This window comes from Dipodomys merriami, unplaced genomic scaffold (genome assembly GCF_024711535.1).
Source record: "Dipodomys merriami isolate MVZ:Mamm:240054 unplaced genomic scaffold, mDipMer1.0.p SCAF_35, whole genome shotgun sequence".
NCBI classification, from domain to species: Eukaryota; Metazoa; Chordata; class Mammalia; order Rodentia; family Heteromyidae; genus Dipodomys; species Dipodomys merriami.
This window is the reverse complement of record NW_027205048.1, coordinates 14,952,044-14,968,781: the sequence shown is the minus strand read 5'-3', so window position 1 is coordinate 14,968,781 and position 16,738 is coordinate 14,952,044. Positions and strand designations below refer to the sequence as shown.

Sequence of the window (16,738 nt, the reverse complement as noted above, 5' to 3'; positions counted from 1 at the left end):
GAGAGGAAGCTAACGTAGGGCACACGGATACCACTTGTTAATGGCTGGTTGCAGTGAACCAGGGCTGGCGTTCTGGGGAAGATGAGCAGAACCCTCTCCGAATGGCAGCTTCCACTTGCCCCCACCCTTCACTTGGGCCTTTCTGGACATGGTGTAGCCTCAGGGCTCCTGTGTACAAGGATAGATAAATACCTTACATGGGCAGGAACCTTATAAAACTGGTTTCTTCAGGCAAACTGCATCAGATATATGTATGGTACTGAATGACTAATAGGTAGCTATTATTATTTTTAAAATACGATCCCAAGAAAGAACTCCTAGAAAACATTATTAAAATCCTCATTGCACTTTTTCCAGACATTCTGGCCAGTTTGCATGCTGCCCCAGCTGGATGATGACTTTTTAGGTACTTGTGCCTCATTACTCTTCACTGATGTACTTGGTAATCCACTCCCCCACCACGTCCCTGCAGTGGGAAGTCCTCGTATGGGGGCTGGGCTCTGAGCCTGAGCCAGAGCAGCCCTTCTTATATATTTTCTTCAGCTTTCCTCCACTGATTAAAAAAAAAAAAAAAAGAGGAGGAATCTTAGCTGACAAGGCATTTTGTGAAATAAAGTCTCCTGAGAACAGATTTCAGAGAAAGGCATTTTGCTGTCAGGAAGTTCTTTGCATGGCTTTCCATAAGACTCTTTTAACTTCACAATTTCCTCTTCCTAGGTACTGTACTGATGACATGTTGCAAAGAGAAATGATGTCCAGTCCTTTCTTGGGTAGCTATGGGGTCATCATCTTAGATGACGTTCATGAAAGAAGCATCGCAACTGATGTGTTACTTGGACTTCTTAAAGACGTTTTGCTAGCAAGACCAGAATTGAAGCTCATAATTCACTCCTCACCTCTGCTGATCAGCAAACTCAGTTCTTACTATGGAAACGTGCCTCTCATAGAAGTGAAGAGAAAGCACCCTGTGGAGGTGGTGTACCTCAGTGGGGCGCACAAGGACTCCTTCCAGTCCATTTTACAGCTTATCTTTGAAATTCACCACTCGGGAGAGAAGGGTGATGTTGTAGTCTTCCTGGCCTGTGAGCAAGTAAGTGATGTTCTGACCTGAAAGAATACTCTTATCAGGTACTTCATTTGGGAAGCTTTTAATAGCTAGAGTGGTTTCCGTTTGCTAACTCACTGGTTAAATGTTTGATTTCATCACACCTCATTGTTTTACACTTAAGAAGCACAGATAAACAACGGTTAAAATCACTCGCACTTTGAACAACAGTGGAAACTTGGCATGGAGTGAAGCACAGCAGACTCCCCACAAATGCTCCTTAGTAGTCAGTGGGACCTGAGGCTAAAATATCACCCATAGCACTGCCCTGAAGTCAGTTCCCTGGACTAAAATATCACCCATAGCACTGCCCAGAAGTCAGTTTCCTGGACTAGGTCCCTTTTCTTTTTTGCCAGTCTTAGGGCTTGAACTCAGAGCCTGGTCACTGCCCTTTTGAGCTTCTTTTGTTCAAAGCTAGCTCTCTACCACTTGAGCCACAGCACCACTTCTGACTTTTTGTTTATACGGTACTGAGGAATCAAACCCAGGGCTTCATGCATGCTAGGCAAGCACTCTACCACTAAGCTACACTCCCAGCCCGGTCCCTTCTCTTAAAGGATGAATGACAGTCCTAATCCTAGCTATCAGGGAGGATGGAGAGACGGGGAGGATAGAAATCAGGAAGGTTGCAGTTCAGGGCTAACCTGAGCAAAAAGTTCATAGGACCCCCATCTTGACTAATAAAAAGCCAGGCATGGTGCTACCCATTGTCATCCCAGCTCCATGGGAAGGTTAAATGCAAGTATTACAGTCCAGACTAGCCTGGGCATAAGAGACCCAACTCAAAAAATAATGAAAGCTAAAAAGACTGGGAGTGTGGCTCAAGTAGTAGAACACTTGGCTAGCAAGCACAAGGCCAAAAACCCTAGTATCACCAAAAAGAGGGGGGGGGAAGTAAATGAGACAATGCTTAACTTGGGTTTCTTGCAAACTTCTCTGGAGAGAACTCGTAGATGTATAGAATTTAGCATCTTTTCTGTTCATTACTGATTTATACAGTCAAGGGCCATTTGGGTTCTTTTGTGTGTGTGTGTGACAGCTGCTATGACTGTACTTAGTTCTGGGGCCGGATCTAAAAGCCTCCAGAATCTCCAGAATTAGACCTGTATTTTTGGACACTAACCAGGACCTGCGCTTTCTTCCTTCCATCTTCTCACTCAGAGTCAAAGCACTCACTCTCAGATCCTGACCCACATAAGTAATGGTTCCAGAGATTAAACAAACAAAGAAAACTGTCTGATGCAGACAGAGCTGCCTGACCAGCAAACCAGAGCCACTACAGGTTGGAGCCCTTGCCCAAGCTTTCGCATGCTCTCGGGAGGTGCTGACAAGAGGCCCTTCCACTCGGCTCAGAACATGAAGGACATTGATCCTAGCTCTGGGAGCTTCAGATGGTTTGCTTGTCACTTAAACTTTATCTGCTTCTTTGATGCATGACTAGCACATGTGGGGTTTCTTGGCATCTAAATGATTCACATTTTCTTTTTCTTTTTCTTTTTTTGGGTCCGGTCATGGGGCCTGAACTCTGGGCCTAGGCGCTGTCCCTCAGCTCTTCAGCTCAAAGCTAGCGCTCTACCACTTGAGCCACAGCGCCACTTCTGGCTTTTTTCTTTTTGCTTATGTGGTGCTGAGGAATCCAATCAAGGGTCTCATGCATGCAAGGCAAGCACTCTACCACTGAGCCGCCTTCCCAGCCCCTGATTCACATTTTCTTAAGATGTGTATCATTATAATAGACAGTCATTTATTCTGTTGTCATACCCTAAGCTGAATGATTGAAGATATGCAAGAAAGTAAGGAAAGTAAGGAAATGATTAAGGAGGCAGAGTATTTATGGAAACAGTGTTCTCAGTGCATCTGAGTGAAGTCTAAGGAGGAGAAGAATGGCCACATTAGGAATGTAAAACAATTGAGAGATAGAATTGCCAGTGGAAAAAGGACATGTATGTATAAATAGATAATCTGTATTATTGATGAATATGTATAAACATATAATTAAAACTTGACAGGATGAGCCATCATTTTCATCTTTCACATTAAAATAAGGGATGGAAGTGTGGCTCAAATGGTCTGCCTAGCAAGCTCAAGGCCCTGAGTTCAAACCCCAGTGCTGCCTAGAAGTAAGCAAAAATTCTGAATTGCAACCAGGCCCAGCGGTGCATACCTGTAATCACAGCACTCTGAAGGCTGAGGCAGGAAGGCTGTGAGTTCCAGGACAGCCTGGGTTGTGTAGCAAGAATGTCTCAAAGAAAAAAAACTTCCAAAATGAATTTTTGGAAAATGAAGCTCCTAGAAGAATTGGAATGAGGATATGTTAGAACATTTGATTCTTGTGAGCGTAACATGAGCTGTGAGTTCCTGTCACTGGTGACTTGCACAGATAGACTGGAGAAGGCGTGCATTCACCAGGCTCGAGGTGCATAGACACATGTCTGCGTCCCCTGGGTCACGCCTTAGCCTCCCAGGCTTGACGTCTTGGAAGGGCCAGGGCCATGCGCACTGCGGAGTGACGGAGCCGCCTTGGCTGCAGCGGAGTGTGGGTGCTGCTGTGACCACTGCCACGGCTTCCTGAGCGGCCTCCCCCCACCCCGCTCCCCCCATGGCCCGGCAGCTCCTCTGCCCTGCCTTGGGCAACTGGACAGTCATAGCAGGCCTGCCAACTTCTACAGACCTCCCCTGCAGGCAGCCTTTTCTCGTGTTTCCGTCCCAAGTTCGGCAGGTGCTGTTTTGTCTGCCTTCCCTGCCATTTGGGGCATGCCAGGCTTTCCTTGTTCTGCCCTGCTCCCCGGCACTGTTAGGATCGGCCTGGTTGTGATTTGGGGAAAGGTTTGCTTTGCTCCATAATCTGTGTTCACAGCTTTCTTGGTTCCTCTCAGACAGTTTTACAGATAATTGTCTTGTCTTTTTTTTTTTTCCACTCCTGGGGCTTGAACTCGGACCCTGGGCGCTATCTGTCTGTGAGCTCCTTTTACTCAAGACTAGCACTCTACCACTTGAACCATAACACCACTTCTGGCTTTTTCTGTTTATGTGGTACTGAGGAATTGAACCTAGGGCTTCACACATGCTAGGCAAGCACTCTACCATTAAGTCTCTCTCTCTCTCCCACCCTGCTTCTCTTTCTTTTGCTTTCCTTTGCTTTGCTTTACTTTTGTAACAGGATCTCGTTATGCTGCCCAGGCTAGCCTTGGGCATATGCCACCACATACTGCAAAAAAAGTTTTACCTGCTTTTCCAATTGGCAGTTTTTCATTCATTTTGATGAGCAATGATGCTGTTTGTTCAGTAAGCAACTATAGGGCAGTGTGAGCAGAACAGATCTATGAATGTGAGCAAAGAAAGAGATCTGCGTAGCTGCAGTACACAGACCCATACACAGCCTCTGCCTCTTTTTCTGGTTACCATTTAGCCACTAAGAGGCAGCTGCCCCACTTCTTCGAGATCTCAGATGCCTGGTTCCTTCTCTAGGCAGATCTCTCCTCCAAAACCCTTGAGTTAATGTCAGCCCATCCTACAAGTGGCATAGAAAAGAAGCTGTAGTCATGAGCCAACAAATGGGGAATAGAAGTGAATCTCCCAAATTCAGGTGTGTGAAGTCAGCTTCTCAGCCGGGATTATTGGTGAATTCTAATGCATCTAACTTCAGCATGTTTCTTCAAAAGTGGGAAGTTCAGAAATAGAAAAAAATAGAATTACCTCAGATGATGTTTTAGATGAAGTTCTCAAACTCTAGCTGTGATGAGAGAAGTAGAGGGACATGAACAAAATGCCTTACCTTTTGAGCTGTCTGGACCAGGGTTTGTACGCAGTTGGCTGGCAGGTAGTTTGCATTTTTCTCAGCATAGCTGACATGTGTGTAAGCAGTTTTTTCTAAATGCCTGGATCATGCAGAGATGTCAACAGTGAGTGTTCCTGCCTACTTTATTGTCTCTGCTACTTTAAAGTGCCCCTGGGTTTAGAACGATCCAAATGTATTGGAATATATGCCTGTAGAGGACATGCAGAGTGTGTTGTGCAATTCTGAGTTCTCTTTTCCTACCATTGTCAATGAGTGTGAGGAATGCCATCAGGCTGGACACATGGTGGGGTCAGGGCAGCACCTTTGTCTGTATATGTTAGGTAATATTACTGCACAAGATTTCATTGAGTTCTGATATTTTTAAAGTTCTTATTGTACATTATTCTTATGGTTTCCTTTTGTTGTTAATGCTTTAGGACATTGAAAAGGTCTATGAAATGTTCTGTCAAGAAGGAGCTAACTTACACTCTGACCTCGGAGAGCTGGTGATTGTTCCTTTGTATCCCAAAGAGAAGTGTGCAGTGTTCAAGCCAGTTGATGAGACAGAAAAATCATGCCAAGTGTATCAAAGAAGAGTGGTGTTGACCACCAGCTCTGGGGAGTCTTTGATCTGGAACAACACAGTCAGATTTGTGATTGACGTGGGTGTGGAGAGAAGACAGGTAACTGTCGTCATAGAGGTTAGGAGGTGTGGGACTGCCTCACAGGTCCAGGGGGTGGGGCTTTGTACTGACCATCATACTGCCACCCTACTGACCAGAAGGGGAGGAGGACTAACTTCATGGCCGGGGTTCTGTCAACTTGGTCACATGAGCAGAGTGATTGCAGCCAGCAACTATGATCTTGGTTGCATCTCTCACTAGTAGTGTTGCAATTTGGGAACAAATTAAATGGATTGACCTGCCAGAGAAGGTTCTGAGGAGAGATGAAACCAGTCTCCTCTTGTCCACTCTCCTTCCCTCCCATCCTGGAATCCAACCCGGGACTTATATACATGGTAGTGAAGTACTGAGTTATACACCAGCCTTGTGGCTTTACAGCAAATTACACCTGTTAGATACATTTTAGGAGCCTCTTTATCAAAGCTTAGCAACTCCTCATGTAATTAGCATCTCTTCACAGGAAATGTGCTAGAAAATCATTTCTCAAGTATATTAATTTTAATTTCAGCAAGTTTTAGATGATAGTTGGCAAAAATTCATCTTTTTTTAGAAAACAATTACTGTAAATCAAATTATTTTAAATAAATATGTTATTTTTTCCTTAAAATTAAATCCAAGAAAAATCCAAAAGAAATCCTGGCTTCTGAGAGCAGTGTCTGTGCTTCTCAGAGTCAGAGAACACACTGAACATCCTTGAGCCCTGCTGGTAACAGAGTTCCCTTCAGAACTGAATTAATCACCATTCTGGGGCCCTGGCCATCACTGTCCTTCCGGCCACTGGGAAGAGCCACTGTTGGTGTGGCGTGGGTGCTGCTACGATGCCTAGCAAAGCTCGGGGTGCGGCGGAGAGGTGAGCCTGCCCTGCGTGAGCACGGCACTCCACAGGCACACCGAGGTCCCAGAGGTAGGGAAGCCACCGGGAATGTAGGCCTTTCAATCCATTCATGAGAACCCTTGGCTTCCCTCTTCTGGTTGGACAGCAGTGGGGAGGGCTGGACCGGATTGGACCGGGAGCATCCTGGGCCCCGGCGCCTCAGGAGAGGCTGTGCCGTTTCTGGATGCTAACAGCATCATCTTTCCTCTGAAGGTGTACAACCCCAGAATTCGAGCCAACTCTCTCGTTCTGCAGCCAATCAGCCAAAGCCAAGCAGAGCTCCGGAAGCAGCTTCTCGGGTCATCTTCTTCAGGTAGCCCCGCAGACACAGAAGCCCAAGGACCCCAGGACAACCCAGGGCCATTACAGCCGCCTCCCTTGCTTTCTTGTAGGAAAACTTTTCTGCCTATACACTGAGGAATTTGCCTCCAAAGACATGAGGCCACTTAAGCCCGCAGAAATGCAGGAGGCCAACCTCACCAGCATGGTGCTTTTCCTGAAGAGGATCGACATCGCCGGCTTGGGCCACTGCGACTTCATGAACAGACCAGGTCAGCAGGGCATGGACCGGGACATCTCCTCTTCCTTCCTGCCCACCCAGCCCAGGAGAAAGGGGCATCTGGCAGTGCAGGCAGGCACAGGTGTTTGGTTGATAGTGAAGCTGTTTTTTTTCATTTTAGGCAGAAATGCTCTGAAGATAAGGGCCAAAGCCTAGGAAATAACTTTGCTGTCCCTGGAGAATTGCCTGTGCTTGGCCACCAAAGCCAGGGCGACCCGCCTGCCCACCGAGACAGAGAGGGATGGTGGGGAGTCGAGGGAGGGGCGAGATCAACAGGTGGTAAAAGATGCATTCCTGGCAGCTTGGTGCTTCTTGGAGTGGGTGTTGGAAGGCAACTGATCCTTTTTTAAATTTGTATGTGTGTGTGTGTGTGGTTTTTTCTTTCTTTTTTTTTCCCTGTGGGTTACAGTTTTAATGTATTCAGGCAATGAGTGCATTTCTTTTTGGACAATCTCACCCCTTCCTTCACTCTCTCCAAGTTCCAGTGATCCCTTTTTTTTTTTTTTGCCGGTCATGGGGCCTGAACTCTGGGCCTGGGCGCTGTCCCTCAGCTCTTCAGCTCAAGGCTAGCGCTCTACCACTGGAGCCACAGCGCCACTTCTGGCTTTTTCTGTTTATGTGGTGCTGAGGAATCAAACCCAGGGCCTCAGGCTTGCAAGGCATGCACTCTACTGCTGAACTACCTTCCCAGCCCAGTGATCCCTTTTTATGAGTCAGCATATCACCTTGGAAAGATTCACCTGAATTTCACTTCACTGCAGTTGAGATCCGGCTTTGGTGTGAGGAAAGCCGGGACTGCAGCTTCGATTACAGTCCGAGCAGTTTCTTCCTGGGGCTCTGCTGAGCACACCGAGAGTCCTCTCCCGACACAGTCTCTGCTTTCTCCCCAGATTCTCAGGCCTTGTCAGACCCTTGCTGCTCCGACAGCTGGTGATGCAGCACAGAGCTGCCTGGTGCGGAAGGAAAGGGCAAGGGAGTCAGGAAGGAGCCACTGCCCGTGACAGACCTGCAGCGCAGGGCACAGGCACAGCCCTGCGCTTTCCTCTGTATTCCCAGTGCGACCGCCCTGTGTGGAGGGCTAATACTGCCTCCCCTCTCGGCACACCGTCCCAGAGGGATTTGGGCTGTTTAGTTTTAAATGTCAGGCAAGTTTTCGAGCAACTGTACTCCGCTCAATCTTGTCCTTTACACACTGATGGTCTCTCAGAACAACCAGTGTATATGTATATGGTGTTTGCTAACAGACTAAATCATTTCACATAATAGCCCCTTGAGGTAGATGTTATTATCTGCTCATTTTTACAGAGAGGGAAACTGAGTCACAAAGAAAGGAGGTGACTCACTGAGATGGAGAAGGTGACTGTCAGCCTCTGGGACAGCATGGTCTGGCCACTCACTATCGGGTCTCCTTAACACAGACCAGATCCCTACTGGCTCATGACTCAGAACCTTTCTGGCTGTTACCCTTTCTTTTGTTTTCTTTTTTGCTTTTCTTTTCTTTGGCCTTGGAACTCTGGGCCTGGGTGCTATCTATAAACTCCTTTTTGCTCAAGGCTAGCATTCTACCACTTCAGCTACAACTCCGCTTCTGGCTTTTTCTGAGTACTTTATTGGAGATAAGAGTCTCACAGACTTTCCTGCCCAGGTTGGCTTTGAATTGTGATCCTCAGACTCCTAAGTAGCTAGGATGACAGGCGTGAGCCACTGGTGCCTGGCTTTACACCTCCTTTTCCTTCTGAAAATCCCCATGGTCCCCCCCCCATCCCAGGACCACAGTGCCTCACAGAGCCATGTCAGCAGGGCCTAGACACGAGAGCAGCTGCCCACCAGCTTTCCTCAGTTCCACCCACCCGTCCTGCTCCTAAGACTGTTCAGGGCCTAGCCCAAGGCCAGCATCACTATGCTCAGAGACAGTCTTTCCACAGCCCACAGCAAGGCCCTGCTCCCTTCAGTCTGCTGACGTGTTCTGGCCTGTAGCCAGTGTGTGTTTGGTTGTCCTGAAGGCTCCCAAGTGAAAATACTGACTGCCCTTTGGTTGATACTTGAGTTTTTATTTGCACTTTATACCAGGAACTTCCTTAATTTCCCTCTTTTCAGGTCCGTAGCTGAGATGTCCTAGCAGGTTTACCAAAGAAGTAAATAACAGAACTGGTCTGGGTGCTCTGCTGTTCGTGTTGTTTGTCACAATGCCTGAGAAACAACAGTGTGCACCTCCTGGCCAGTTTCTCCGCAGGTTCCCTGCCCCGGCCTCTGCCTCAGGCCGTGTGTCCGCTGAGTGCTCTGTGGGTCCTGGGCTTCCTGACCCAGTTCGGGAGGTCAGTCCTCAGGCAGCCCAGGGAGAAACAAACTCCAGCTTTTAGAAATGAAGTCCAGGTTGAGGGAATTCAATTCACTGCCTGTAGCCTCGTTATGCCAAATTCATTTTCACATGCTTCATGAATCTTAAAAAGGGCAGCAAGTGTGCTGTTCATGTATTTCAGCTACAAGTTGAGTGGAATGCTCCAGCTGCAGGCACCTTTTATTTCACTGCTTCCAGAATGATGAGTCAGAGTGAAGCCACGGCCACATTTCCCAGGCACAGCAGAAACGGGGTATTGTCAGGAAACAAAAATACTTAGCCACCTTAACCCTTCTGAAGCCTTGCAGCAGGCAACGCTGAGACGCCCACAATCCAGCCACTGTTTGCCACGAATGTCCTCCCTCCTCCCCTCTTATCCGGGCCACCGAGCAGCAGGACGATCCTGAGCAGCAGGATGACCGGTCATGTTCAGAGTAGTACATCCCCAGACGTGTTTGGTTCTCTCTGAGGCCTAGGCTGGGTGGATGCGATTCACCAAGAGAGAGGGATCCAGTGAGGACTGCCTGGTCTGTTGTTGTGTCCTGCCACGGCCTGGGCAGGAGCAGAGCTGGTATGTGAGAAGTCTCAGGGAACAACCGAGCTCAGACGCACTTAGTCACCACCAACCCCAAGCTGCTGACACAGCCGCTTCCCAAGAGCTCTGCCCATGACAGTAGACAGATGCTTCTGGAAGACAAGGAAGCCAGCCCGGGGTTCTTCCCATTCACATCTAAAACTTTGGCCTGTATCTACAAACATAGGAGACATACTGTACGACGCTGTCACCGATAGCGCTGGACTCCTCTGCTACGTCTTGGCACTTCTGCTGCCAGTAGACTTAGGCCTTGTTGAAAATGAATGACCTCTCTTTGTGTAACAGGCTTCTCCATTACCATGTCAGGAGACAGGAGGTTGGCACTGGGGGTTGCATAGAAAAGGAACATGGAACTTGGAGGCAATGCTGTGATTGTCGCCCTTCAAGGTACTTTGAGGAATACCTTGAAGAGAAGTGTGACTTTGCCATGAGCTGTTACACTGGGCATAAAGCTGCCATTGGCTAGGAAGCTCAATAAAATTGATGTTGTGGGCTGGGAAGGTGGCTCAGTGGTAGAGCGCTTGCCTTGCATGCATGAGGCCCTGGGTTCGATTCCTCAGCACCACATAGAAAAAAGCAAAAAGAAAAAAGCTGGAAGTGGCGCTGTGGCTCAAGTGGTAGAGTGCTAGCCTTGAGCTGAAGAGCTGAGGGACAGCGCCCAGGCCCAGAGTTCAGGCCCCACGACTGGACCCCCCCAAAAAAAATTGATGTGTTACATTGAATAAAGGAGGCTGGTTTTGAACTGCTGTAAAGAGGAAGAAACCTTACATTCCATATAATCTACCGTGGAGTATACATACACAGAACCCTCATCAAGCCTGGTGCCAGTGGTTCACAGCTGTAATCCTAGCTACTTAGAAGGCAGGCTAAGACCTAGAAGATTGGGGTTCAGATCCATCCCAGCAAACAAATATGCGAAAGTTCCAAACCAGAGGTGTGGCTCAAGTAGTTGAGCACCAGCTATGAGCTGGAAAGCTATGAGGGAGGAGCACAAAGCTCTGAGTTCAAAACTGAGCACAGGCACAGAGAAACCCAAGTCTAAATCCTTATGCTTTTTAGTGAAAACAATCAGATGGGCTACAGTGGGGATGTGTCTTACAAGGTCAAATGTAATATTAGCAAGTCGTGTTTAGTTACTTACTTGGTTTTATTTAGTTACTTCCTTGGTTCCTTCATGTGTGTGATCTGTATTCATTAACTCATCTTTTCTATTTGCTAAAACCCTAAGTGCTGCCCTCTTTCTGCCATCAGGACGAAGGGCAGAATCATGAAGGCATTTCTGTTCCTAACCTTGTGTGCAACCAACTTTATTCTAGGACATAAAATGAGCCCTTTGGGAAGCAAGCCTAGCTGCCACGCCACATGCTTATAGGAACAATTGCCAGAGAGCCTGTCTTACGAGGCAGCAGCTTTGCTGCTTTCTGTGACTGTTGGCATTCCAGCCCCCCGGGCTCTGTATGCATCTCGCATGTCATTCCTGCAGCTGTTCCTTGCACCGTCTCCCAGCACATCAGCTGTTTCCTCTCATACCACAGGCCCACTGATGAAGCCAGCTTTCTACATGTGTGTGTATTTCCTTCCTGGGACTGCATCCTCTCACAGTCTTGTGTTTCCCACTGTTAATCCATGGGTTCTCAAGAATGATGTAAAACCCGGTCTGGGAAGGTGGCTCAGCAGTAGAGTGCTTGCCTAGCATGCATGAGACCCTGGGTTCAATTCCTCAACACCACATAAACAGAAAAGGCCAGAAGTGGCACCATGGCTCAAGTGGTAGACTGCTAGCTAGACTTGAGCTGAAGAGCTCAGGGACCGTACCCAGGACTAGAGTTCAAGCCCCACGACAGGCCAAAAAGAAAAAAGTAAAACCACCATCAGGCAGGAGAGGGAAGTGTCCAAAACCTAAAGCTGAAATATGCCTGGGAAACCATAATGTTCCTGCTCAGTTTTAAGCAAAAACAACAGGGAAGTTCTAACCTTGCCCAGGTAGAGGTTCAAGCTAAGCTTTAGACTTCCAGCTAAGTGCCAAGTTCTCTGGAGATTTCCCTGGGCCTTTCCAGCCCTGTCCCTTGCATTTCCGGAAACTGATTTCTTGCTTCCAGTGGATGTTCAGAGTGTGGGGTGTTCAGTAATCTCTGCTGTCCCCCTGGGCTGCAGCTCAGTATCCATGTCCTTCCCCAACCACTGGTGGTTTCCAGAAGCTTTCCTGATGACCTGGCCACTGTGGGATCTGGTCAAGTCACAGCTGGAGTGCCTGGAGTTTATGGTCAAAGTCTGGACAGCACAGAAGTTTACTGTCCATGACGTTAAACACCCTCAGATGCAGACAGGGTCAGTTGCTCCTTAGGCCATGGTAATCTACATCTCCTGTGCCTACCCTGCACTTCCTGCACTGACATAAATGAGAGCAATCTAGTAGCTCTCATCTATCCTCCAGCTCCTAGGTAGAACAGAACAGCAGCCATTTGCTTCCGGTGTGCCCTTTGGCGCTGTATCAGACAAGTTAAAACATTGTTTTTGTACAACTTGATTCTGTGAGGATAGAGAATAAATGGTTTGCTTTGACTAAATGGATTTCTGATGGAGACTGAGCAGATATAATAAACACAATAGCATTTTCAATACTGCGTAAATCTAAAAGAATTCAGGAATGAAGAAAACCAGTTTGCACTGGCAAATAACTGAATATTCTTTTTTTTGGGGGGGGGGGTCCAGTAGAGGGGCCTGAACTCTGGGCCTGAGGCGCTGTTCCTCAGCTCTTCAGCTCAAGGCTAGCGCTCTACCACTTGAGCCACAGCGTCACTTCCAGCTTTTTTCTTTTTGCTTATGTGGTGCTGAGGAATCGAACCCAGGGCTTCATGCATGCAAGGCAAGTGCTCCACCACTGAGCCACCTTCCCAGCCCCTAACTGAATATTCTTGTCTGCTATTTTTGTTGCCTCTGAGTTCTGGGTCCATTTTAATTTTTTACTTATTTATTTTTGTCATGGTACTTAACTGGGGGCTCAGGCGCCGTCTCGGAGCTCTTTTGCTCAAGGCTAGCACTCTACCATGTTGAGCCACAGCACCACTTTCAGTTTTCTAGTGGTTAACTGAAGATAAGAGTGTCGCAGACTTTCCTGCCCATGCTGGCTTTTAACCACGACCCTCAGATCTCAGCTTCCTGAGTAGCTAGAATTACAGATGTGAGCCACTAGTACCTGGATCAATTTTTTTATTAGACAATGTGTCTTCCTGCTTTTTGTACCTCCTAATTCTTACTGGATGGTAGACATTGTCTCACCAGTTGAGCGTTGAATATGTCTTCTTGTAAATATTCAGGACTTGCCTTTAGATTTGTCTAGTAGCACCGGAGCAGTGCTCACTCAACCCTGGCTGAGCCGGCATGCTGAGCACCTCCTGGCCACACTGCCTGGTGTTCTGTTGCCTGGCCATGGGAGGGCTTGGGTCTCCAGAATCCCATCTCTAGCTTTTTCCGACACTCTGACCCGTGGCTGTGGACACTTGTACTTCCCTGGCACCCAGCCCTGGATAGTACAGCCTCCCCCCAGACTCCCTCCAGACCCGCCTCTCGGCATGGAAGCCTGGAAGCCCTAGGAGCGCATATCCCAGACAACCATAGAGCTCACTTTGCCAGTTCCCCCAGGCCTGCCCTTCAGTGTCTGACAAACGGTTGCTGCACATTTTGTTCATAGTTGGCTTGCTGTCATGCAGGAGAGGAAAATCCAGTCATTGTTCCACAGTGGTTGTATGACTTTGTTATTGTTTTTTTCTTCCGTTGCTTAGCACCAGAAAGTTTGATGCAGGCATTGGAGGACTTAGATTATCTGGCAGCACTGGACAACGATGGGAATCTTTCTGAATTTGGAATCATCATGTCGGAGTTTCCCCTGGACCCCCAGCTCTCAAAGTCTATCTTGGCATCCTGTGAATTTGACTGTGTGGATGAAATGCTGACCATTGCTGCCATGGTAACAGGTACTTTGAATGACTTCATCTTTATTCTTCTGTGCAGCGAACGTGTAACAGGTAAAGTCAAGCGAGATCCATTTGGAATGTTTTAAGCAGTACCTAGCAGTGAACCGGTTCATTTAGATTTGATTTGTGTGTGTGTGTGTGTCCAGTCGTGGAGCCTGAATTCTGGGCCTGGGCGCTGTCCCTCAGCTCTTCAGCTCAAGGCTAGCACTCTACCACTTGAGCCACAGCGCCACTTCCGGCTTTTTTCTTTTTGCTTATGTGGTGCTGAGGAATCGAACCCAAGGCCTCATGCATGCAAGGCAAGTGCTCTACCACTGAGCCACCTTCCCAGCCCCTCATTTAGACTTTTGAAATGGTAGTGCAATAGTTTAATAGGATAAAGAAAAATATAAAAAGTTGGTATAGAAAATCCAATTCCAATGGATTCCTAATCAGGCATGTCAGAGTATACCAGCTTTGCTTTTCCTGAGGAGGTCTATGCAGTACAGCAAAGTGTCGCAACAAATGTTCTTCCCTAGATAACTCTGTATGTGTGCGTGCGTGTGTGTGTGTGTGTGTGTGTTACACCCTTCCAGCTTTGTGCATCTTTGCTTCTATATATTCTTATGTCCTTTTGCCAGAAGTACAAGCCAAATACTACAGTGCCAGGACAGCCTTAGCCCTCCCCCCATGTGTAGGCTCCTGAGCCCTGCGGACCCTCTGCTTATACTGGAATGCAAGCCAGGTGTTAACTGTTACTAGCAAAGCAAAGTGCACCAAGAGGAGAAAGACTTAGGATGACTCATTGCTTGGCTTGCAAGTAAATAACAATAAGGAGCAGGTCCAAACAGTAATGAGCCTCAGCACATCTGCCAATATGAAATGTCCTCAGTATTGTTGACCATGTGACCTTTTGCATTGTAAAGCTCCTAACTGCTTTTCCCACCTGCCTCATGGGGCTGAGGAGGCTGCCATGACTTGTTGGAAGACATTTTCACATCCTGAAGGTGACCACTTTACCCTCATCAATATTTTCAAGGCCTACCAAGACGCGGCTCTGAACTCTACCAGTGAGCGTAAGTGAATGCGCATAGTTTCAGAAGCTACCTGTCAATCCTATCTCCCAAATCAGACTGACTTGTGAGTTCAGCAGATCCTCATCCTTCTGCTCCACTTGCTGCCACGTGCGCTTGAATCTCTGGAGCTCTGGCACCCTGGTCAGCCAGCCTTTAGCCTGGGCTTTCTGGGGACATAGTGACAAGGACAGAGGCTTAGAGTGGAAGAGAAGGAACAGACATCTCCGGGAGCCCACTGTCAGAGCTGTACTGACTCCTCTTGTAGCCTGGTACGCTCCCTCTGCAGAGGACACAGACCCCTGAATGCCAAACCACACCAGCTGTAGGGAGTAGTGAAGACTGGGCTGGTGTGCTGAGGGAGGCAGGAGAGGATCTGGTTGGATCTTTGCCAGCCAGAGTAGAGTGTGCCCAGAAAGCAGAGGGTGTGTGCAGAAGCCACGCGTGCTTGACCAACAGCAGGTGCGTTCGCTCTCCGGGGAGGACCTGGAAGCGCCTGCATGCATGGGGAGCTGACAGAGCAGGGCAGAGCAGCCTTGCCAAGGCCGGCAGCTCGGCGCTCCTCTGAGCTGAGAGGGGCCTTTGCTCACCTGTCTTCCAAAAGGCACCTTTTAACCTTTCCTCCAAAAGATAACATGGAAAATATTTGGCAATGATGTGGGAAACTATGACAGCAATTTGGAAGGCAGTAGTAGGATCATATAAAGAACAGAAAGCTAGTATTCCTGAGCTGAGAAGGAACAGTTGCCCACGGAGCCAGAAAGTAATCAAGAACTTGCACTCAGGGCCTGGGCAGTGTCCCTGAGCTGCTTTTGCTCAAGGCTAGCACTCTACCACTTGAGCCACAGCACCACTTCTGGCTTTTTCTCAGTAGCTTACTGGAGTAGCTTATTGGACTTTCTTGCCTGGGCTGTCTTCAAAACACCCTCCTCAGATCTCAGCCTTTGGAGCAGCTAGGGTTACAGGCTTGAGTCCGGCTTGGCTGCATCTTTTGACAACAAACAGGATGAGTGACAATGTTCATCAAGCACGTGCTCTCATTGCCCCAAGCAGGCCAAAGTAGACAAGACAGGGTAAACAAGGATCTGCTTACTGCACAGGGCCACGTAGAATCCCAGGCCAAAGCACAAGTTAGTGGTGGCAGGAAACAAAACGTCAAACTAAACGAGATAAGAGAACTTGGATTCTAAAAAGTTGCAGCTAGTATAGACAGATAAGCTTAACATAATTAACTCCAAGTCAGCCTGATGATGTGCCTTTTTTTCTCTCAAAGCTATCATTTGTTTTTTAATATATATATTTTATTGTAAAGATGCTGTACAGAAGGGTTACAGTTACATGAGTAAGGTCATGAGTACATTTCCTATCTACCACTGTTACCCCCTCCTTTGTTTTTCCCCTTACCCTCCCTCCCTTCCCCCACTTTTTTTTTTTTAATGCCAATCCTGGGGCTTGAACTCAGGGCCTGGGCACTGTCCCTGAGCTTCTTTTGCCCAAAGCTAGCACTCTACCACTTGAGCCACTTTGAGCTTTTTGTTTATGTGGTACTGAGGAGTCGAATCCAGGGCTTCAATGCATGCTAGGCAAACACTCTACCACTAAGCTACATTCCCAGCTCAGTAATCCTTTTATTAAATAAAATGTGAGAGTCTCATGGATTAGAAGCATTTATGCTCTATTGCCTTCTGGTTCCTGCTTTACGTTCATGGCTGTATACAGCTATGCTGCAACACATGAGACAAAATGTAGATCTTGAAAGTCTGTCTTTTATCAGCTGCAG

The 16,738-nt window shown here is 47.7% G+C and overlaps 1 protein-coding gene across 2 annotated transcripts in view; it reads left to right on the top strand.

Annotated features, from left to right (window-relative positions):
* LOC138803978 (putative pre-mRNA-splicing factor ATP-dependent RNA helicase DHX32) overlaps positions 1 to 16,738 on the top strand; it is a 58,116-nt gene that overhangs the window by 37,848 nt on the left and 3,530 nt on the right. For both annotated transcript variants that reach the window (XM_069988282.1, XM_069988281.1), the window contains exons 4-9: positions 718 to 1,090; positions 5,321 to 5,566; positions 6,654 to 6,753; positions 6,833 to 6,991; positions 13,715 to 13,906; positions 14,812 to 14,961. In XM_069988282.1, coding sequence (XP_069844383.1) covers positions 718 to 1,090; positions 5,321 to 5,566; positions 6,654 to 6,753; positions 6,833 to 6,991; positions 13,715 to 13,906; positions 14,812 to 14,961 — 1,220 coding nt within the window. The remainder of the gene's footprint in view (positions 1 to 717; positions 1,091 to 5,320; positions 5,567 to 6,653; positions 6,754 to 6,832; positions 6,992 to 13,714; positions 13,907 to 14,811; positions 14,962 to 16,738) is intronic.